We start from the raw sequence: 23,867 nt of genomic DNA, 5'->3' as shown, positions 1-23,867 counted from the left end.
ATTGGGCAATTGTTGCATGTCGCAGCTATTTAAGACTTAAAGAGCTTACGACTTTAGCTGATATACATATAAATATATACATATATATTATCTCTTTATATATGGAGATATATGTTTTTGCTCTAGACTTCGAGTCAACTTCGAAATTAACAAAAACTAGAGACTAAACATTTGATATATATAGATATATATTTCCTATGGCATCCCTTAGCTTAAAATTTCAAACATTTACTATATATTAAATGTTATGATATCTGTTATGAATATGTAATAAATCTTGAGATTATTCAAATATGCGCAAGACTTACCTTTGCATGATTTTTGAACAGTTTTAGGCATGGAAATTCTGTGCACCAAATTTTGAAAAGGAACTGTAAAATAGTTTAAATAGAAACAAATATAAACTAAATAAATCAAAACAGTTAACTGATTAAATATAAAGTCAATATTATTTACCTTAAGTTTATCAAAATGCATTAAATAAAAGTAATTAATGAATTGAAAAACTTTTTAACATATTTTGCATGTATTTGTTCTATATTTGTTTGCATTTGGTGTACATAGATCATATACATATATAAATATCTTTATACATAAATAGATATATAGGTAGTATAGTATGGTAAGATTATATACAAGATCGTAGAGTAGGCTAAAAAGTACACGTAGATATAAATAAAGTCTAACATATACAGGTGTCGGCATAAACATAGATATATACTCGGTATAAGTTTTAGACATAGGGCTCTGTACTCTATTCAATATATAATATATAGATAAGACAACACTTAGATAATAATTGGTCGTACATATAGTTTATATCCTTTCGTATAACTAAACATTAAAATCTACATAATTGCATTAGTTGGTATCGTATATGACGTCTATATATATAAAGTAAATAACGCGTACATCACACAATAAATAGTTTAAATATATGCATATATAAGTATAAAACTACATACACATATAGATGGATATATATATATATATATAGATAGATATATGTATTTAATAAAAAACCATTGTAGCGGAAGACTAGAAAGGTAACACTAGTGGAAAGTTAAGTCCGTTAACGTGTTTTGCTCTAAGTGGATTTACAAATTTCATAATATATTTCTTTTTGTGTACCTCTTGGGGTTAATTTGTTACAAATTTCAACTACTTATGTAGTTACATACATATATATATGTGCATAGCAGAAAAATTCGTCTATAAGTATTATGGGGTAATCCGTACCCAATAATATAATTTTCATGAGAAATTACTTCACGAAATTTTCTGATCTTATAGATCTCTGAAAAATTTCGAAATACCCCAAACAGATTAGACGGTGCGCAGCTACTGCGCCATATCCAACGCATGAAGACTTTCGATCTCGGGATCAAAGTTGGCATCACATGTGGATAGCCAATCCCAGACACGTCGTCGCACCATGGTCTGATCTATGGGTATGTCCAGTCCATAGCTGGACATCATGCGTTTGAAGCGCAATTTGTTCTCATCGCCGGAGAGGCGTCCCTCGCGCTGATTCAGATAGATGCACGAGTCCTGATACTGCTGATTGGGTGAGATTAATGTGGCCGATTTGGAGGCTGAGATGCGGCACTCGACCCAGCGATCCTTCATGTATTTGTTCACTTCGGTGATTTTACAACGATCCTCGGCATCGTGACTCAAATACTTGCGAAAGCAGCGCATGAGACGCGGTGAGAATCGACGGAAATTGTCCGGCACCTTGGTCGTTTTACGCTGTTCGTATTTCATAAAGTTTGCGTAGGCCTGATCCTTGCCCCAATCGGCGGCCTGCCAGGGCGGATTGCCGGTGAGAATGTTGTACAAGAGGATGCCAAACTGCCAGGAATCGCTGATGGGCAAACACTGGAAACGCTCGTTCTTGATCAGCTCCAGCTGTTCGGGCGGCACACAGCTGGTCCACGTATGCTTCACCTTGTGCACGGGCAGACCCTTCTTGGTGGTGGCACCAAAATCGCACAGCTTTACGCGCGCAAAGTCCGGCGTGAACACCAGCACATTCTCGATCTTGAGATCACGATGCACCAGATTCTTGGAGTGCATAAAGCCCAGGGCAGAGCTCAGCTGCTCCGCAATCAGTTTGCAGGCCGTCTCGTGCAGACCGTTTGGGCCAATATTCGAAGCGAGATCTCCGTAGGGGGCATGCTCCATGGCAAAGACAAAGTAGTCCATGGTCTGAAAGGCGACCGCATAGGCGCTGAGTATGTGACGATGATGGGATAGCTCATAGTTGTAATGGAACTCCTTCTGGAACTCCTTAATGGTCGTCAGCTCGGCGTGCACAGCCTTCAGGACCACGGTCGTATTTGTGGGTCTGTGCCGGCACAACAGAATCTTGGCAAAACAGCCCTCGGCGAGCGTCTTCTCGATATTGTACTGATCGGCGAATGTCATCAATGGCAGTTCCACATCGGGTATCAAATGGATTTGACCCCCATCATTCTTGTCCGGCTTCCTGTAAATGCTGCTACGGCGGCTCACCGAGGCACCAGGCACCTCCAGTCGGCCGGTGCTTGTGCTGGTCGGTGTTAAAGGTGTGCTGCATCTCTTCTGGTTGTGATGGTTGTTGTGATTGGTGCAGGTGCTGCTGTTGTTGTTGCTGTTGCGGCTGTTCGTGCTGCCGCCATCGCCGAACGAGCGACGCAGCCGGAAGGAGAAGGAGCGTTTCTCTGTAAGAAATTGAGGAAAAACCTGTGTTAGTTAAATATTTAAAAAAAAAACCAATTAGTTTAAACTACTCTACTCTATTTTTCCTATTTATTGCAAAAAAGTTCATTAGCAAATAAGCTAAGAAATAATATTTATTCTACAACTTTTAATAAGTATATGAAAAACTTATTGGAAAACTTATTTTAATAGTAAGAATTTTGTTCGAAAAATATAAAAATATGAACAATAAAGTTAGGAAAAAAGGAATTCTTTTATTTTTTCTCGAACAATGTGACATAAATCAACTTTCACTTTTATTTAAAAACTTTGTTATGTTCCATCCTATATGACTTAACTCATTATCTGATCCCAACTAAAATAAATACCAAATTCTCTTATGCCTTACCATTATCATCCCATTCTATCGTATCATACCTTTTGCTATCTTAGCCCATTCGTTTATTAACATTTATCATTCTATTCAAGCCTATCCATAACATTTGATAACTGAGCCCATTTCATCTGATCCAGTTCGATATGATTGCATCCCACAAAGAAAACAAAGTTCAAATAATCCAATTTTCTAGATGCATTCCAATTAAATTCCAAAATGCGATTAGACGCTTTGTTTATAAGAAAAAGACATTTAAAGAATTAAAAAAAAAAAAAACAACAGTATTTCATAAATTGCTAATGGATAAATGCTCACAAATATTTAAAAAATTCCAAATATTTGTAACAAAGAGCAAATTGCAATTGATCAAAACTAAACCTTGACCTGTTGCCCCCGCACAGGTGTCTGGGATCAGTGTCCAAAGCAATTGTGTTCGCACCTCTGTGCTGGTGGGTAAGCGGGGAAGGTGGAGGGGGGAGGGGGGGTCCGCCACTTGCCAGTTAAAGTGGCCTCCTTTGTATTTTTGTAGTTATACATAATATATTTATTTTGTTTATGATTTATAACCGACTTTTGATGTGAACATGCTGCTTTTTGCTTTTTATGTGCCACATTTTTTGCTTATTATTGTTTATTTGGCGAGAATTATTAATTTCGCAGCTAAAATCATAAAAAAAAAAATGAAAGAAATAGACATAGAAAATCGCTTTGTTTTACAGCCCTCAAAGAGACGCCCACGCCCAAAGACGAAGATGTCGCCGAATTGTCTGTGACAAATCTGGCAAAAAACTTGGTGCAAAATTTACGTAAATCGCAGCAAATAAGAATCAGATCGAGCTGTATATGCATATATATATATATAATTATAAATGTACAGACGTCAGAGTCTGATTGTTAGTCACGGTTAAGTTTTGGAATCCACAAATGTTGCCCCCGCCCCCGCCAAACGAAGAGCGTTTGATTTGAAAATTTATGGCCAGCGCGAAAAATCATTTGATTTTCGCTATAAATGAGACAGCAACTAGTTAGATGGAAAGATCTATAAATATATATACGCATATATATATATATATATATATAGATCGTGGCTGGCTGGAGGCAAGTCTCATACATTTATAGGGCGTGATGTGATTTGAGAATTAAAAATCGTTTTTCGCTCATTTCAATTTCATTTTTATGTCGCCGCCAACATCGAATTAGTGCAAATTAAAAGCTGATTACACGGCTAGAAAAATATCAAAATTTATATATAAGACAAATTATGGCCAAAAGCAAAAGGTATGCAATAACAACAACAACAACAACAGCAAAATACATGCATTGCTTGGCTCGACTGAGGAGGCATTTAATTTATGGCTTGTTGCATTCCAAGTGGTTGGGAAATGATATTACAGTTGTACAGGAAGATATTGCTGCATGAGTTATGAGCTGTTACATATTGAATAGAGATGTAAATGTGTATAGGAAAGAGTATTTTTGTTTTTAAATTTTTTGCTCATAGACTGAATTCTCACTGAACGGAAGACTTACAATATTTATTTATATTTATTTAACGAGAAAGTTAGCAATACTTTGGATAAGAGAATATTTTGCTATGCGAAAACTCATTTGTCGACCGATTCTTCCTATGGAGCTACATATTATAAAAGTGCAACATTGCTAGGATTTTGTTAATGTAACAGCAGCATAGTTCAATAAGTAAATTCCCAGATTGTTCACGATATCTAGACATATAAAAGTTATTCATACAAGCACCTACTTTTCTACTGATTGTTCCCATGACAGATATATGATATAGAAATACGATCTTGACAACATTTTTGCAAACATATGAGAAGCATAGTCAAATTATTATCAAAATATCTTCATCAAAGCATACAAGAACTTTGTTTTGAGCGAAGCTAAGTATATGATATAGTGGGCCGATTCGATCGGTTGCGACATATATATTGTCGGCAGCAGAAAGGCGATTTAAAGCTGAGAGATAAGTTCGCATAGAAGGAGACAGACGGACAAATGGATAGAGAGGCAGAAGTCGGACATTGCTATATCAATCGAATGTTATAATATTTATATATATATATTTCATAAGGTCGGAGATATTTAATTTATATATGTATATATATAAGTTATATAACTAATCAAGGAACAAAGCAATCATATTATTTTCTAAATATATACATTTAAGGAGTAATTCAGATCGTTAATTTTTGAAAGGTTTCGGTTATACTAAATTCATTTCACTTAAAACAATTCACAGCCAACAATGACTTAATTTAATAAATTATTTTTGGAATTAAATTTGAAATATATCCTTAAATTAATAATCGCATTAATTCTGCTTAAGCACATTTCCAGCTAATTTGGAAATATTTGTATTTAAATTAAATTAGTTTTTAAATTTTTTTATAGGAATATAGACAATAATATCTAAAACTAAACTATTTATTAAAGCACAACCTTAATGCATTTGTAATAAATAATCAAATATTTTAAAAGTCTTAATAAACTAATGTAATATAGTCCAAAGGCCGCTCTCTCTGTTTTTGCCCAACCAAAGAATTCTTATGTCAAAACTTTTGAAAATCTTTTTGATAGTTTTTTCAAATTTCTGCAAATCTCGCCTTACATATATAATAAATAGATGTTATTTATGTTTATTAAGCCATAAATAACCCATAAAATGCTTGTTCAAAATTCGACAAACTTTAATTCTTCAGAAAAGCAGCTTATGTAGTACAATAAAACAAACAAAAGTCTCAATTAGCTAATAGATCAATCATATAATGACGTGCCATATACACACACTTGCGTCACGAACAATTCTCAAACTGGACTGAATTGAGCCCATTAACCCCCACAGCATGGGGACACGCACAGGACCGAAATTGAGAGAGATTTGTGTGCTTGTGTGTGTGTGTGTTTTTTTTCTATTTAAATTTCTATTTCCGTTCCAGAATTGATTGGCTCGAGGCCAGCAGGTCGCGGCTGGCGGCTAAAACAAATCCAGGCCCCTTAAAATTAAAAAAAAAATTAAGAAAAAAAAAAAACAAAAGCCCAAGAGCTCACAAAACTAATTATAAACCATTAAGAACCATCAGCTAAGATACAAAAGCCAGCGGTCCGCGTGTGCTCATAAATCAAACTTTCACTTTTTGTTTCCAACAAGCTCTCCCCCTTCAATGCAGAGCCCCCCTCTAAGCAGCACACTATATGATAAATTCGTTATGCCAATTTCAATTATTTGGCCAAAAACAAACACACTCACTCACACACACACACACACACTTTGCATGCCAAGAATAGATGCCGTCAAAAGGGTCAACAGGCGAAATGCAGTTTTGTGCGGCTAAATTTAACGCGCAAAATTTCCTTATAAATGAACTGCAAACAGTGGGTCAACAAATGCACGGACAGGCAGTCAGTCAGACAAACAGACAGCTTCAATTGTAAAATGCAATTGCATAAAGCAAGAAGAAGAGCGACAATGACGCCAGGAGATCGACCTGCACAACGCATGAGATATTCTAGCGACAGCCAAAGGCAGAAAAAAAAAAAAAAACAAAAAGATTTATCGAAAAAATAAAAATGTAATATGCCGAATATTGCATACACTTTTTGGTTCGAAAATTGTACATTTAAATATAATTTATGATATATATAAATATTCAAAGCTAATTTTTATTATTTTATATGATGAAAGTATATACAAAATAATTGAAGAAAAATATACTTTTTTTATATCAGAGCTACCTTCGTATTTTAAACCTATAAGACTATAAAACGAATATATTTCGTCGATGAAATAACCAAAACTTTGACTTTTTAAACAAAAATAAAATAAAAAAAAAAAATAATAAACTAGTTTTAAATATTCCCTGTACATTTTATGGATATACTTGGTTTTAATATTCTCTATATACTGTCTTTTCCTGAACACAAACTTTTTAGAATATTTAAACAATATTAGCCTTGACTTTGTTCAGTCTCATGCAAGATTAATATAATAAATTATTAATACTATTAACAAAACTGAAAGCGTAGCAGATAATGCTTAGAGTCCCTTGCATATGTCGCATGCATACAGTTCGTTTCAGTTTAAAATGTAAATATATTTGAGCTAATTTACATATGCTCGAAACTCAAGTGTCACAAACGCAATAAAATAGTTGTGTTAACCCAATTTGTAAGTCAAAAAAAAGAAACAGCAGCAACTGTTGGTTAGGTAGCCTGGCGCAGCATCAAATTGTATGACTGACTGCCAAAATGACTGCGCTTCGGCCCCGGCCGGTCTACCCCTGGCCCCTGGCCCCTGGCAACGCCGCCTGGGTTTCCTCCTGCTGTGTGCTACGGTTCGTTTTTCGGTCCGATCCGGTCCGGTCCCCACCCTGCCTGCCTGCCTGGCAGCCCGCCCGGCACAGTTTGCGACTTTGGGGGCATTGCTGACGTCAATCGGCAAGTCGTTGTCGGTCGGCGTGCCACATATACAAACGCACACACGCACGCACGCACAGACACAGACACAGATTGAAATGTACATGGATACTAAAATGTATCTTTGGTGCTGCTGCGTCTATGCGAGGCAGCCGCGCGGGCGTCTAGCAAAGAGTTTTAGTTTTTATTATTGTACAAATAATACCTATAGGCAGCGCATATACATATAAAATCGGTGGCCGACGGCTATTGCCACAATCGGCGTGCTTAATGATAAATTGGCCAAGTCCGAGCGCGTCGGCCGTGCTGTCTGCGATATTAAATTGGCCAGTCGCTTATATAGCTGCCCCAGACTCAACTCAATACGCCATAGCTGGAGCAGGAGCAGGCATATATATCAGACCCATGTCTGATGTGTACATAAAAATTGCCACAATTGATATTGCCCAAGATCAATTATACACATATGTATCTAATGCTTAGCTTTGATGTGGCAAAGCTCATATCGATTAAACATAATTCTCATAGAGTCGTTAAATCTGTGGGAATTACATTACATTTGGCTTTACATATATATCTCTAAATATATATATATGTATGTATATTGAATGCTGCTTCAATGTTTCCATTTTTTTTTTTTTTTTTTGATTTTTAAGTACTATTGTTTACAATTTTAGAAACTAGGTCAACAAAAGATATTTTGTTACACTTACAAACATTTTCTATGCAATTTGTTGTTTTTTCTAAGGGCAAACGTTGCTTGATATTGCGAGAGCAATTGATTTGGAAGTGATTACGATTTTTTAGCAGCTCGTTTCTTTTAAATTTTATGTGCTCTTAATTTTGTTTAATGTTAAGCTTAATTAGTTACAATTTTTATTTATTTTTATAGCTTTTTTTCTTCACATTGAGATTTTAAGTGATAAATGATTGTAATTAATTAAACTTAATTGTAATTTTTGCTCATGAAAGCCTGGAAACCAATTAAAATTATATAATAATAAAGATAATAATAATCATAATCATCTAATAATAATAATAATATTATAATAACAATAAAATTATTAATGAACAATTTTCCTGTTTTTTTTATAGATTACTTATTGTTAATTTTTAAATTTAAAAAAACTGTGCTCTATTTTATTTATGAATTTGTTTTAAAAAGAGCATAACAAATTATTTAGATATGTTTTTTATGTATTTAGACGAAAAAGGGGTTTTCTTTTGGAAAAACGTAGAAAATAAATAAAGTATTTCCCAGACAGACTACAAAAGTTGTACTTTTATGCGCCCAGCGAGAATTTGCTATTTGAATAGAGTGATTTCCACAAATACTAAACATTTTAAGTGCCCACTAGATATTATAATATAGCTTGATATTTTTTTTCAACAAAGTCTTCCTTCTGCGCACTAAAACAACAATATAATAAAATTAAATATATATAAGGCGAGTGTAAAACGAAATTTCCGTTGCGCCCACAACAAAAACAAGTGAAAAGAAATTAAAAAAAAAAAAAAATCATTTATATATATATGAAAATAATATAATAATATACAATAGAATGAACAATGGTGGAACAACAAAATTGATATTTTTAAGTATAAACAAATGCGTGTGTGTGTGTGTGTGTGTGTTTTGCCGTTTTTTATGCGGCGCATTGTGGAAAATAAATAGATTTTATTTATATAAATAATAAATATAACTAATTAATTTTCTGTTTTGTTTTGGGGTTTATTTATAAAAACACGTATAATTCTTGGATTGCTTGGCCGGATTGGATATATTTTTAGCAAAAGTGGGCATGTCCATGATATTGATATATAGAGCAGCACTTCAGACGGGCAGCACATGACTAGCGCACGTTGAACACAATAAAGCGCCACAATTGTGCGAAAGAGAGGGTGCGGGATGGTTGGAAGGGGAGCGAGAAGATTTTGACCTGGCCAATCTTCTTCAAGCCACTTTCCAAGACCTGACAGCGGCCCTGCACCAAGTGCCATGTCGTGGCTAATGAGGCCTCAAGAGTGTATGAAGAAAAGTACATGAGTAAACACACACACACACACACACACACACATACACATGCACACTCATACTGAGTGCTGGCAGTATACGTACACGTATTCGCGCACAGGTTAGCGCCCACGCAACGCCAGCTAGCGCTTTATTTTCCATAATTTATTTAAATAGTTCCGCTTTTATGATATATATTTAATGTTTATTACATTTATAAAAATAGTACGCTGTAAACATTATCGGCAATGGCTACATTTTTAATTACGCGCGAAAAAAAATATATAAATAAATAACGGCGAAAAAAATGTTGTAAAAGTAAAAATGTATCTGCCGGTTTTCAAGGTAAGGTCAAGGCAAGCGCCGACGTAAGAGCCAAGCGACAATATCATTAATCAAAATTCAGTAGATTATAAAGACCGTTTAACTATAGCGAAGGCTTACAAAATGTGTTGCACGCCAATTGAACGTAATTAATTATAATTAATTTGTATAAGGGCCGCTAAAGGAAAGTCGTTGTACGCATATTTTTAGCAACAATTGTGTCCGGCGACGGGTAACCACTTTCTGGCACTCGCAACCACTTTGAGGGTCAGTGCGAAATAAAAATAATAAATAATACAAAACAAATAAATAAACACAAAAACTGTTGGATACAATTGTTCGTAGTGTACACTGGTTAATATCTTTTAGAGCATTTTATCTGCTCGTTTTCTCGGAACACTCAGAATGCATCAGTGCGAACGGCTGCTCGTAAATAATTGTAAGTAATGCCTATAATAATATTATTATGATTGCAATTCCCGCTAAATGTTTGGGTGAACGAATCGGGGGCAACTATTTGACGTCAACTGGCATCAAATTTGTTGCTCAGTTTCAGCTGATCATTTTCTAGATGTTTAGCGGGAAAAGGAAATGATCAGACTATTCAAATTGATTAAGTGCTTAACAATCGATAGCTATTGATCAACTCAATGTACCGCACTTAATTTAACAGGATGCCAATTGTAAGCAAGGAAATTTAATCAAATATCTGTCAAAAGGTGTGACCAAATTCTTTAAAAAAAAAAAACAAATTTATTTAAAAACAATTAACAATAAAATTAAAAAAAAAACTGAGTTAAATATAACCAGAAAATCTCATATTTATATACTCTGTCCCGATTAACTTATTCGTTCAGATAAATATAATTCTAATCGATAGATATCGATCAGATATATTTACACTTTATTTAACAGAATTAACTGTATGTCCGCCAATCAGTGTGACCATATGCATATGCATAAAAAGTATTTGCAGGCCGGATTTTATGTTTCGAAAAAAATATGAAATATTTAAATCAATTACAATTTAACTTCTTTTAACAGCAATAAATATTTGAAAATTAATTATGTGTAACTGCAGATTTTTGATATTAGATTAAAGTTGTTCAGATATAAGTAGCTACAAAATTATTTCCAGATAGTGTCAGTCAGATATGGCTACAAAAACAAAATGCTTGCCTTTAAGCAACTTGATATAATATGCTTTCAGTTAATATATTAGCCACTTGCTAAACGGATCAGACTGTTGACGCCTTGAGAGCTCATTGAATATCGTTCGAAGAAAGCAAATGCGACCATAAAAAGCCGCCGCCGACAAACAAAAATAAACAGGAAAATTGTCAATTCCACAAAAGACAGAAAAACACATTGCTCTCTGTTTTTTTTAGCAGTAAACATAGCGAAAAAAAAAAAAACAAAAGTAATAACAAAAAAACAAAAACAGCGAGAAAACAAAATACAAAACTCTGGGAAAAACGAGACAAAAACAATAACAATTCAAGTGAAAATGCGAAATACTCAATAGGTTCAACACATCATGTGCTTAGAGTAAAGGAAAATCTGTACGCAATTATACGCCCAATACATAACCGCAGAGACAAAGTTCTTGGCCGGCTATTGCACCGGTTAAAGCCAGTTTCTATGGCATTCGACCCAATTATTGGCTGATTGCTTTGGGCCATTTCGATTGGGCATCATGCAAATTGCCATTAATCGATTGTTTGTTAATGTTTTATTCTTGTCTGAGTCGTTTTTATGGCTTTGCGCCCACTATTCTATGTCATTCAATTTGGCTGCTCGGTTATTTGCCCAAAACAACAAGCAATTAAATCACAAAAATATATTTTTGGATTTCGGGCGAATTTGGTTTAATGCCATGCGTTGGTCTGGCCCAGGTACATAAATTAGACCAATAATTTTCAATCGAAATTGTGCGGGCAACCACCATAGATATAGGCTATAGTCAAAGTCTGTTAATCGCAAACACAACCCCCGCCGATCTGACTTTATATAAGATGTTTTCTATCTTTATCTTTTGTTGCTTCGCCATGTCATGTGTGCGGCTCTGGCTGACGAGCGAAAATTAATAATTTATTAAATACTATGCATATATATATATAGTATATAAAAAAAAAAAAGAAAATTAAATAAATGCTCTGGGGTGGGCCAGGAGTACGGGAGACGGTTAAGAGCAGAGCAGCGCCAACGACAAGGCGACGCCTACGCAATTTTTACTTTCGTGGAAGACCAAAAATAACATTAAAGAGGCATTGAAATCGGTGAGAAAGGCTAAGATATGATATGGAAAACTCAGTTATCAACGTGAATAACAAAATGAAGTACCCTTATATCAATTACGCCTGGGGTTTTTACATTGTTAATATTATATATAGAAAATAAAAAGTTCTCTTGAATGAGAAGTAAGTTAGTTTCATCTCCAAGCTAGATCGGAAACCAAAATATATAAACATAATACAAACTACAATAATAAGTAATTAAATAATATATGGATTGCGAAATACAAATTTCAGACAGCTAAATACAACCTACAATGTTTTATTGTTAAAAGCAAATAGAAGTCTAAAATGATGTTATTTACCTTATAATATAAAGTTTCCAGAAGTCAAATTTAACAGACTTCAAATATTGTACTATGCAAAGATACTTCAATATACTTAGTACACATTGAAGTGGTACATATTTTATCATGTAAAATATAAAAATATAATTAACATTAAGCGCAAGGCAAATGTTAAAAAAAAAAAAACACAAAAAATATATTCGATTACTTATATATAGTATATCAGCAGTATATCACTGCAAATGAAGGGAGATCTATTTTTTTTTTAATATTTGTTAACATTATTTAAAATATAAATATTTGACATTTTTTCATCGTTTATTTATTTTAATTTAATTTATTGATATACGTAGTTTAATATTATTTTAAGTTTTATCAACTCTATAATAATTTCTTTTTTTTTTAATTTAATTTTTGTGTATGCAAAATATTCGAAATTGTTAAAAAAAACTTTCTTATTTCTTGTAAAAAATAAAAGCAATTTCTAGTACTAAAAACAAATGAATTGGCATAGACTAGATTTCTTATGAGTATTAACGAAATTTTAAGCTGCTTGAAATTTACCTAAACTTAAGTTTATTTTTCAAAACAGCAATAAATTAGAGACTAGATATATTTTATATAAACAATAGACTAAATATGTCAAATAATACTTGGCAAAAATATATAAACACAATAAATTTATTACTAGCGGCAGCTTAGCTTGTGCTTATCGCCAAAAGAAATGAATTGCTTAGACATTTGAATTATTAAATACGAGTAATTAAGCAAATATTAAAATGCATAAATTACATTTAAATAATATAATATATATGCTAAGCGACCCTGAGCAATGTCAACATTTAGACACATGTAATAGATGAGCTAAATACTAGTTGTGACAGTCGATTTGTCCCTGATTTGTCAGATCGTCAGCTTTTGGCTCGTCTCCACTCAAACAATTAATAAATAGGCCCAACAAAAATAATGTTATATGTATATAAGCCAAAAAAAAGATATATGTAAATTAATAAAGATATAATGTGCACATTAAACTTGCTTAATTTTTACAATTCTTAAGTACATATTTTTATTGCGTGTCAATGGCAAAAAGCGCGTCACAACGCACAAAACGACAGACAACCGGCTGCCAGACAACACAGTTGGCCAAAACGAATCGTTCTTGTTGTTGTTCTTGTTGTTGTTAATGCTGTTCGCCGTGCTTATATATTTTATCTTTTGGTTAGCCATAATATTTCTCGCGCCGACAGGCGACGGCGACCTTGTGCCACGGCTCAACGAGTAGAAAGCGAAAAAATCCAAAAGACAAAATAAAACAATATATCGAAAAGGAAACACCAACAAAAAGATATGGTACAAAGAAAAACTGCTGCTAACATTCGTCAAAATGATTTTCACTTGAAAATGCATACAATGTGTGTGCATATAAACAATATTAACATTTGTTATTGTTTTTCTTTTCGCTGTGCTGCAATATTATTTAGTTTAAGTTGGGTGTTTTTTTTTTTCGGTTCCACGCGGCGTATGCGCAACGTCTGCAAAGCACTCGGCGCTCTGGGGGACTGCACTGGACGGGCATTATTTTTATGGCAGCGCATTAAAAAAAAAAAAATTAAAAAACAAAATAGAAACAAAATCAAATAAATATATGTGCGGCTTGTTTGCTCGTATCCATTATTTTAACCTGGCGCATTAAAAAACAAATTAGCATAAATCAAGTTTTTACGGCAGAGCTAAACATTTTGCTTGACATTTGCGTTCAAGAAGCAGAAAAATAAAGGAAAGGAAGAAACAGTAGCTGGAGAGTGGGCTGCCAGTTGTGAGCGATTGTACGTTTAATAAGCTATATGGCTTTCAAAAAGTCAACAAAAACAAGTAAGAGGTTCTAGTCGGGAGCTCCCTACTAGGGCATACCCTGAACCCTCTCCTTCCAAAAAATGTCGAACTCTATTTCGAAGCTAAAGAAAAGACAAGCGCTATAAATATATTTGCACAATTTAATTGCATTGTTTTAAACAATTATGAAATAGAGCAAAGAATCACAAAACTTTCCTCCAGAGTTCAATAATCATAGTTCTTTAAAATTCAAAGATTATTGGTATTTATTTATGATTTTCATTTATTATTTATTTTTGAATTACAATTAACAATCGTCGCAATTTAACGATATTCTTGGAATACAATGCGGCTGGGCACTAAGTAAATGGAAAAATCGCGAAGCCTTTTAGTTGTAAAATTGTCCATTTTGCAAGGAAAAACATGCAAATACAATTCTCGTTAATTGTGCAGAAAAAAAAATGTAAATCAAGTCGAGCAGAAATCATATTCACATTAAATATATATGCAAACAACAATCGCTTTACAATTTCAGTCCACGCCAATTGCAAACGACGTCAAGTTTCTGCATAAATCAAGACGTCAATTAAGGGCTTTTAGCCCGGCCCAGAGAGAAGAGAACTACTGATAAAGGCGAACAATTAAGCAACTGAATTGGTTCGTTGCACTCAATGGCTGAAAGACCGCATCCATAACTCGGGCGGCAAGAAAACTCTGTGAATTAATTGCATAAAAGACGCGCTGAAAGGCGCGCAATCAAAAGGCAACTTACACGAACTGAATGACAGATGGGCGGACAGACAGGCGGACGGTCGGACGGTTGGACAGTCGGGCAGTCAGAGAGGCCCATTAGCTGGCGCTGATGATAAAAAACAGCTTGGGCACACGCAAATATACATAGAGTAGAAACTGCTTTAGTGCTTCGAAGACATCGCGCATACGCCGCGTGTTACCCAAAGCAAAGCCAATTAAAATTTATAAACAAAATCAAATTGAAATGTGTGCAAAATGTGCGTCGCTTTGCCATTTCATTTTCATTATTCAACATTTCACTTTGCCTTTCTTTTTGCTTGCTCTTTCTCAAAGTGGGGTCATAAAGACTACGCAAAGCTGCTTGCAATTAACGAGAATTTAATTTTTAAGTAAAGCTTTATAGAGAACTGCCAGAGCTCCGAGCGAAAGCTCACAAAAGTTAAAGCAGCAAGAGTTGCAAAAGTTGCCAAGAAGTTTAGATAGAGGATAGACAAATTGTTAAGCGCACTCGAGCATGTGCATAAATTATAATTAAATATTATTATATAAATTAGTTCATGCCAGAAGAAACAAACAAACAAACAAGCGCTGAAATATATTTTAAATATTCACCATTTTAAATAAAATATTTGATAAAATATATTTTAATTCAAATGTGAAGTAGAACAAAGGATTCCATAATGTTCTTCCAGATTTCAAATCCTTTGTAATTCATAGACTTTAATTATGTTTTTTACGACTCTCACTTTTGGCTCTTTACGTTTACAGACGGAAAAGTAAAACCAAATTTGTCATTTATTACCTTTTTATAAAATTAAAACTAAATCATATGAATGACATTTAAGAAGTCCTAAAAACCTAATTACATAAATCAATTTAATAAATTTAAAGAAACCTGTCGCTAATTATTAAAAATATTAAAATGCAATTAAAAATTATAGAGCATAAAATTAATTCGCATTTGCTTTGATTTTTGCTTTTAACCATATTTATAATTTATTAATTAACGCACGCATTCAAAGCCTGGTAAACAACAATTCCATTTGTTTATTTGTGTAATATTAAGAAATATTTTGAAATATTCGAAAAAATGAGCAATGCTAGTTTTTTGTTTGCTCAAAAGTGGTTTGAGGGGAGTGGAGGGCTGCAGGAGGTTAGCTAAATGCTGCCATATGTTTATAGCTATTTATATACAGTGTCTACTATTGAAATTTTGCAAGCGGCAATTGGCTTCGCACTTCATAAATGCGCACCTCTCTTTCTTGCCTCCCCCTTATCTATCTCACTCTTTGTCTGTCTGCCAGTCTCTATGCCCATTGCCCAATACTTTTTACGCATTTCAGAAATATATATAGATATATGCATAAATTTATTGAATTCCAAACGTGCAAACTGGGTGGCCGCAGCCAAAGTGGCCATTTTGGGCGGCCAACTGAAATTGGCTAATTTCAAATTACGCTTTTGGTTTCGCAAGCCACAAAATGTTGTATCTAATCGAAATCAATCAGAAGATATATTCACTGCTCGACTGACTTTTGGTTCGCTAACAAATTCACAGATTTCTATATATATATATATACATATATGATACGGCAATCACATGTAGCTGTACAACGTGACGTATTAGTGATATATTAATTGTTTTAGACAAATCTATTTTAAATCGATTTATGTGAATTGCATGCTGCGCATCGCTTGACTTTTTTATTACGCATACCCTACACAAAAAATATACTTAAAGGGGTATCATATTGATATAAAGAATAACCGTAAAACAAGCACAGTCTAAAAAATAACTCGTAAGTCAGTCAGTTAAGCATTCAGTCAGTCAATCAGTCAGTCAGTCTGTCAGTATGTTAGTCAGTCAGTCAGTCAGTCAGTCAATCAATCAGTCAGTCAGTCGATCAGTCAGTCAGAAAAACAGTTTTATATATGGAGATATATATTATCAATTTACATCAACAGTTTATTCTACTATAGGAGCTCCAATTATATTAAATATTTTATATATTATATTATATTTTGTTTAAATTTAAACATATTAAACTTTTAAGCATACACAATATATATAATATAAAAAACAATTGTCATCCAAAAGAAAGACTTTTCTAAAGGGTATCTGCTGCTCGTCTAGACTCAAATAATTCCCATTTATTTCCCAAAGGAGAACACATATATTTATTTAACTAAATCCACAAAGCATTAAATTCAAATTTCTTATACTTGTCTTCCTTTTTCATTAACTTAATTTATTGACGGCCACAAATTAGTTTAACATCAAAGTCGAATGCATATTGATGGGCTTGATTTTAATTGATAGCGAACATTTACGTTTGGACATTAATTAAATGTTTAGCTACAAAAATTAACAGACTAAACTTAGTCTGATATGCTCGGCATTTTGTGTTCCGTTTCAGTAAAAAAATTCATTTTGTATAAAAGTTGTACACACAACAGCAAACAGCACAAAATAAATCATGTCTAAGGACGAGGAAGCCCATTTGACGCCCCAGCTGAAAGATCATTACGAAAAGGAGGCAGAAATCTTGGGTCTATTGGTGGATATGGAGAAACGTTATCGTGATTATTATCAGTTCTATTTATGCGAACTCGAGACACAGAAAATAATTATCGAACGATTGTGGCTGTTAACCCAACGTTATCTGATACTGATCAGCTCGGCGCCAGGCTGTCGTTATCCCGAGGTGTATACACTCTCCGCCGAGGAGGCGATCATCAATGAATACGAGGAGAAACTGGAAGTGATGCGCTGCTCCAAGTAAAGTCTTCAAATATGATACCTTTATAGAATAACATACTATTCTAAATAATTCCATGTAATAGCAATAGCATGAAACACGCCATTTTAGATATCAATGTGGAGTGTAAGAAATTCTATGAGGCCTACAATCAACTGGATCACAGCCTGGAGACGCCATTCATAATGGGCGACAAACATCATCGGAGCATCAAATGCCACAAGCTAATGGTCATCGATATCTTTAATTATTTCTATTCGGCAGTGCTCAAAATGAAATGCTACATGCATCAATTGGATCCAATTAGTTTGGAGAGCGTCGAGGACTATCGCGAGCTGCTCAAGGCGGACAGCAACAATGAGGATTTTCACGAATTTCTAATGAAATCTTTCGTATACTGCAAATGCCTCCAGCCGAAACCCACCTGTCCCATTGTGAAGGTAGAGTGTATGCATGACAAGATCGATAATCTAAAATATGTTAGCAGAGTTTAAAAATAACACTAAAACAAGCTGCCAGTGACTTTTGAAATAAAGTTTGAAATGGTTTCATTGAACGAGTTTAAAGAGAAGTCAGACATGGCTATTGATGCTGAGCTAGCATATGTATACATTATGGGGTTGTCTGCTTCTATGCGTTACACAGTTCATGATAAAATTATTATGCCCACATACACTCGAGGGTAATGAAAAGAAATTATATTCAACGTCATTCTCATTGTCCTTATAAATATTTGCTTACGGCTTAACGCAGTCATTAACTTGGCCATTAGCTGAATTTAATCCAGAAACCGTGGCCATTGTCTGCCATCATATTTATTGTTATTAAGTGCTCGTAATGTTCTCCCGTAATTGTCTATGTATTATTGTTGTACTTAATATTTGAGTCAATGGAATCTGTTTATTAAGCAGCGACCTTCAGCGATCTTTCACTGGTTTGTCAATTTTTGGCTTCCTCTTACAGAGATGTGCGTATATATATATATATAAATTTTGTGGTTTATAATTTCGTTGCTGCGAATGACAACAATTTACCGATGAACTTTACGCAAATGTCAAGTGCAAATACGTAAATCCAAGCAGCTACACATAATTACACTGAGCTACATGATTTGGGTACTAACACAAACTCCTCGAATAAGACACGTTATCAAAGAAAATATGGTCTGCATACTGAACTGACATATTTAAATGAATAAAATGTTAATTTTTTATGTTAGTAAACTAAGGGTATATATCGGGGCCACGCTATATCAAATGGACAAAATACTTATAAGTGTGAAATATAAATATAAATAACTAGGATATATAATTAAAATTGTCCAACAAATTTTGCCATAACATCTATTTTTGCATAATCTTACGTGTTTTACAACACTAAAAAGGCTTTTTAGCACTGTAGTCAAAGTGTAGTAAAACATTATGATGAAAAACCATTATAAAACTAAACATTGCCCCTTATTTTCAAATAAGACATTGCTGCGACAAATGTTGGAAAAGCATTGGAATAACAAGCCTAGGCGTTGTACAACACTGCCACATTTTTTACAAATACTGGCAACATCTCTTTTACAAGAATATACTTATAAAGGTAACTGCATGCCATATTTCCTTCAGCTAAACTACGATTTAGCTTAACTTTACCAACAATTTTTGTAAGCATACTAAAGACAAGATTGTTTTAAAGCAGAAATCAAATTATTTTCTGCCATTACTTAACACTTAACGTAATTTGTTGCAAAAACGCAATGCACAGTGTTGGTTAAGACAATGGCTTTTGTAGAATCGATGGTCACATTCAACTCTGAACTTTTGGGTGACGCAAACGAGAAATTCGCTTAGATGCCCGTGCCGGGCTGGCAAACAGGCAAACAGCATTGAGCAGCATATCAAGCGTGTCTAATACATAGAGGCAAGCATACACAGAACACACCCACACACAGCGGCAGAGGCACACACGCACAACAAATGGCATACAAAGTAGCAACATTCAGATGAAAATCCCCGCTTCTAAAACCGACCCCATTCCCGTTCCCGCCTGACATACACTTGTGTCCCCATGGCACAACGAACCCATTCAGCCAAGTGGTTGCCACTGTCTGCTGCCCCTCCTCCTCCTCCTCCTCCTCCGACGACTGGCTGGCAATCAAAGCGCATTTGTATCTCAAAAGATGGCCGGCTGAGGTGCGGTGAGAGGTGCGCCACCGAAAGGACACTGCCTGTTCAAGGATAACACGTTGGACAAATACACACACACACACACACACACACACTTATGTATGTATATAGTGTCTATAGGGTTTATTTTTAACTATAGCATACAAATCAGAGCCGTCGCATTTGCGTGCGTCATTCGATTATGACTTAGGTCGTTCAGGTTTTTTTTTCACTTTTCATTGGTTTTTTTTTTTTATTTGGATAAACAGAATTTTGATAGAATTAGCGGCCGGAACCTAGACCATGTTTATCATAATGACGTCGTTTGGCATTTTGTCGCGCGAGTGTTGAAAAGCGCCAATTTATTGCTGTGTTTTGCGGCTGGGTCTGTTGTTGTGCGTGCTTGGTTTATTTTTAGCTAGGATAATTGAAAAGCAAACACAAACACAGACACACAAACAGGATATGGCAACGCCCATTGTTGGACAACGCCCACATGTCATAATTGAACAAAAAAAAAAAAAAGTAGAATAAAATCTCTGCTCCTTTCTTTTTCGCCGGCACATTGTTTGACTGCTTCAATGGGGTTTACTTATATAATGTTATTAAGTTTTGTGTTCAAGCAACAAAAACAGATTAAACAGATTACTTTTCAGCTCACTTTTTGTGGCATCTTTAAATTACTATAAAATAGAACAATAATTAATAATTAACCAAGGCTTTTCACATTAAGCTATACCATAATTAATTATAGAAATTGCAACTGAATTCTAAGAAATAAAATTTATGCTGTCCAAATTTCAATGCCGAAATGATTTCATAAATTTCCAAAGATAAAATCGTTTATAACATTTTTAAAGTATTCAATTTTGAAGTCCCATTGATTCAATTGAATACAAAAATAAATAAAAATCTGATAGTTAATTCTAAGATTTAATTCCAATTCTATTAGAAATCCTGGTTATGTTCGTAGCATAAGTACTCTGGTCTGGGACCCCCAAAACTAGACCTCATATACAATATTTTAATTTAAGTATAAAACAAATTAATATAATATTTCTCTCCTGTCAGCGCAGTCCACTTTAAAGTAGTTTTATAATCTTTTAGCTGGTCCCTGATCCTCAAATCTAGCAAAAGTTACTATTGTAGAGTTTCATATAATTTTAGCTTCATTTTGCGCTTTTTCTCAATTCGAATAAAAAATATCTAAATTTAGCAAAAAATTGTAACATACTTCTTTTATAAACATAAATAAATTTTTTGCTTTAATTTTAGGGATAAATTGTTGTAATTTTGAATAGAGGTACTCACCAATGGTGCCCATTTCGTGGTATTGGCAGCAGCTGCTCTTCCCTCGCAATAATCCAAATTCAAGTTGAAAACCCACTTTGCAGATTTTTTATTTGTTTTCCTTTCAAATTTTTTTTATTATTATTTGGGGCAGCAGCGCTTTGATCAATTCGAGATTTTTGCAAGAATTATTGTTTTGTTTTTATTATTATTATTTTGACTTTTTTTGGCAACACAACAAAGTACAATTGGCGGGCGGGTCACGCACACTTAAAAAGTCACATTGCAAATGGCGATTGTAAAAATACTTGAATTTTATTGCACTTGTAAAATTGACAATTTGTTTGTTTCCAGCGCGCAAATCTTCAAGGTTGTGCACAATGCAAAAATCAAGACGCGGCAAATTAACGCAAATATTAGATGAATGAGAATTTTGTTGTTTTTTTTTTCACAAATTACTCTGTTTTTTTTTTTTTTTTTTGGTTTTTTTAAGATAAGTGTAGTAAGAAGCGAGGTGAGCGCGAAAAGAACAAGACGCGTGCTCACAGAAATAATACACAAAACACAAGCAGCGAAAGACGTGGACAGAGATGGAAAGCACGACGCAACACGTCCGAACGTCAGGAGTTTTCCGTTATGAATGTTTTCACATTTTCCAAGCGTTTCGAATTTTATATTTGTTGCATCGTCGCCACTCGGCAAATGCGGCGCTCGGCTCTCGCGCTCGGTGCTCGGTTCGCGGCGCGAGACGCTCGTGCATGGATATTCGGCACTCGTCCATTTTCGTTCGGCTTGACCGAGCATCATGGGCAAGTGGACTTCATTTCTGTCTCTGTCTCTCTCTCTCTGTCTCTCTGTTATGATTTCGCAGAACTTTTGCATGTGGCGAAAAGCTTCCATGCGTTTGCTGCTCAGCTAAAAGCTTTCGATTAACGCAAAGTATTGCGCTTTGGGTTCAATGCATTGTGCGTAAGTTTTACATTTCAAACAGGAGCGGTTTTGAGCTTAGACAGGTTTTTGGGACCCATTCATAAAGAAATTAAACCATGTTTATTAAAAAAAGGAAAATAGAAATTTTAAAAAATATTGAAATTATAAGAAGTTAGCTAAAAATAGCTAAAGATCACAATTTTTCTATGATTTCGGACTAAAACTCTCGAAACTAACGAAAAAACCTTTTAAATATAAGAAAGGGGTATATATTTATTTACCTTGATATGATTCAATAATGTTGAGTTAACTAGGAGTTGTGGAGTGCAGCTCGGAAGCCAACTAATTACTCGGAAAGTTTCCCTCGAAAAAGTTACTAAAGTTGGTTTTATTCTTTAGCTTAACATAATATTCTAATTTCATTGAATCCAAAAAATAAGCAAAACCACCAACGAAACTATTAAATATATTGTTACCAATGCGAAATTTTTAATACAATAATTTCAATAACTTGTTAATCCCATAAACGGATTACATGATTACAAAGAAATGACCCAATTTTAAACGTTCGTAAGCTTTTACTTTATTTCGAATAAAATTCTTGCAATTAAAAGTTTTTAACTTTTATTTATTGTCCTATAGCACAGTTCATATCACTTTCATCGCTCCTTCTACAGTCTTCCTCCCCGCTTAATCGTAAACACCCCTGACCCCAATAGGCAACTTTTAAACAACTCCGCCTTAACTGGGCGAAAGTTTATAGAGCGCTTTGCCTCACATTACCCCAGAGCGATAAAGCTGCCGCAAAACTATTTATACGCCAAACCCATTGGAAATGAGTATAAAAAGGGTCTGATGTTTTTGGGCAAACGAATGTAACGGGCAGAAAGAGGCATCTTAGAATCGGCTCTTGTAGAGCATTCACATTTATGGTAAGGACTCATTATCTTCCAATTGGAAAACTCGTACTTTTAAAGGCAGAACAGAAGATCGTGCCATTAACACCCAAGATATTAAAAATCACATTTCCTATAGAGTTGTCCTGAGGCAAGAAGAAGCACAGTCGGAGTCTAAACTGTGCGACTTGTGTTTGAGTATGTGTGTGTGTGAGTTTTTATGTAAGTATTTAAAATATGTTCAATGATTCAGGGTATCGCCTAGTCGGGCACTCCCGACAAAAGCACTCTTGCAGATTTTATTTACCTCAGCGATTGAAGCGAAATTAATTACCATTCCACTTGCAACTACTACAACAAGGAAGCAGCAAAGGTATCTCGCTCTATACGTTAAATACCAGGTAATCTATAAACAAAATAGTCTGAGCCAAAGATTCGCAAAACTTGAACAACACGCAAGGACACGACAAGCGGCATAGTTCCGCCGCCGCCGCTGCCGGCTTGACGTATGTGAGGTGTTGCCGTGTGGTTTGGTTGGCACCACCCAACAACCCAGCAGCTAACCACCCAATACCACAGTTGCCACCTGTCATAGCAGGTCGCAACCTGTGCATAAACTTGCCGCAAATTAAGTTTTGCGGCTGAGACGTCCTTGAACCAAATACCCCACATTAAAAATAATATAAAAAGAAAAATAGACAAAGCCATGGGAAGCATTGAATTGCCTGACGTAAAGCCTGCCCACCCCCGCCTCAATCCCTGATAACCCTTTGCGGTGACAGTTAACTTGATTATTTTACAAATAATTGAAAAGG

The 23,867-nt window shown here is 34.6% G+C and overlaps 2 protein-coding genes across 3 annotated transcripts in view; one reads left to right on the top strand and one right to left on the bottom strand.

Annotated features, from left to right (window-relative positions):
- Positions 1-527: 527 nt before the first annotated feature.
- Positions 528-23,867, bottom strand: part of meng (serine/threonine-protein kinase meng-po) — a 31,842-nt gene continuing 8,502 nt past the window's right edge. The window contains exons 1-2 of one of the 2 annotated variants that reach the window (XM_002051407.4): positions 21,248-21,866; positions 528-2,705 (exon numbers count right to left, since the gene is read on the bottom strand). In XM_002051407.4, the coding sequence (XP_002051443.1) occupies positions 1,342-2,705; positions 21,248-21,260 (1,377 nt within the window). In that variant the 5' untranslated portion in view covers positions 21,261-21,866 and the 3' untranslated portion in view covers positions 528-1,341. Of the gene's footprint in view, positions 2,706-21,247; positions 21,867-23,867 lie in introns of those variants that run through there. The other variant, XM_015172532.3, reaches the window with a different exon arrangement.
- LOC6628173 (uncharacterized) lies at positions 17,410-18,331 on the top strand. The gene is made up of 2 exons (XM_002051408.4): positions 17,410-17,800; positions 17,866-18,331. Exons 1-2 carry the CDS (start codon positions 17,499-17,501, stop codon positions 18,272-18,274), a joined length of 711 nt encoding a protein of 236 aa, XP_002051444.1. The 5' UTR covers positions 17,410-17,498; the 3' UTR covers positions 18,275-18,331.

The sequence above is a fragment of the Drosophila virilis genome, chromosome 4 (assembly GCF_030788295.1).
Source record: "Drosophila virilis strain 15010-1051.87 chromosome 4, Dvir_AGI_RSII-ME, whole genome shotgun sequence".
Lineage (NCBI taxonomy): Eukaryota > Metazoa > Arthropoda > Insecta > Diptera > Drosophilidae > Drosophila > Drosophila virilis.
The sequence above is the reverse complement of the archived record's forward strand: the minus strand, read 5'-3'. Positions and strand labels throughout refer to the sequence as shown.

Bases quoted from the DNA above. Each gene is read 5' to 3' on its own strand.
- LOC6628173 (XM_002051408.4), top strand. From the start codon at position 17,499: ATGTCTAAGGACGAGGAAGCCCATTTGACGCCCCAGCTGAAAGATCAT. The intron at 17,801-17,865 runs GTAAAGTCTTCA...TCCATGTAATAG, and splicing joins GAAGTGATGCGCTGCTCCAA to CAATAGCATGAAACACGCCA.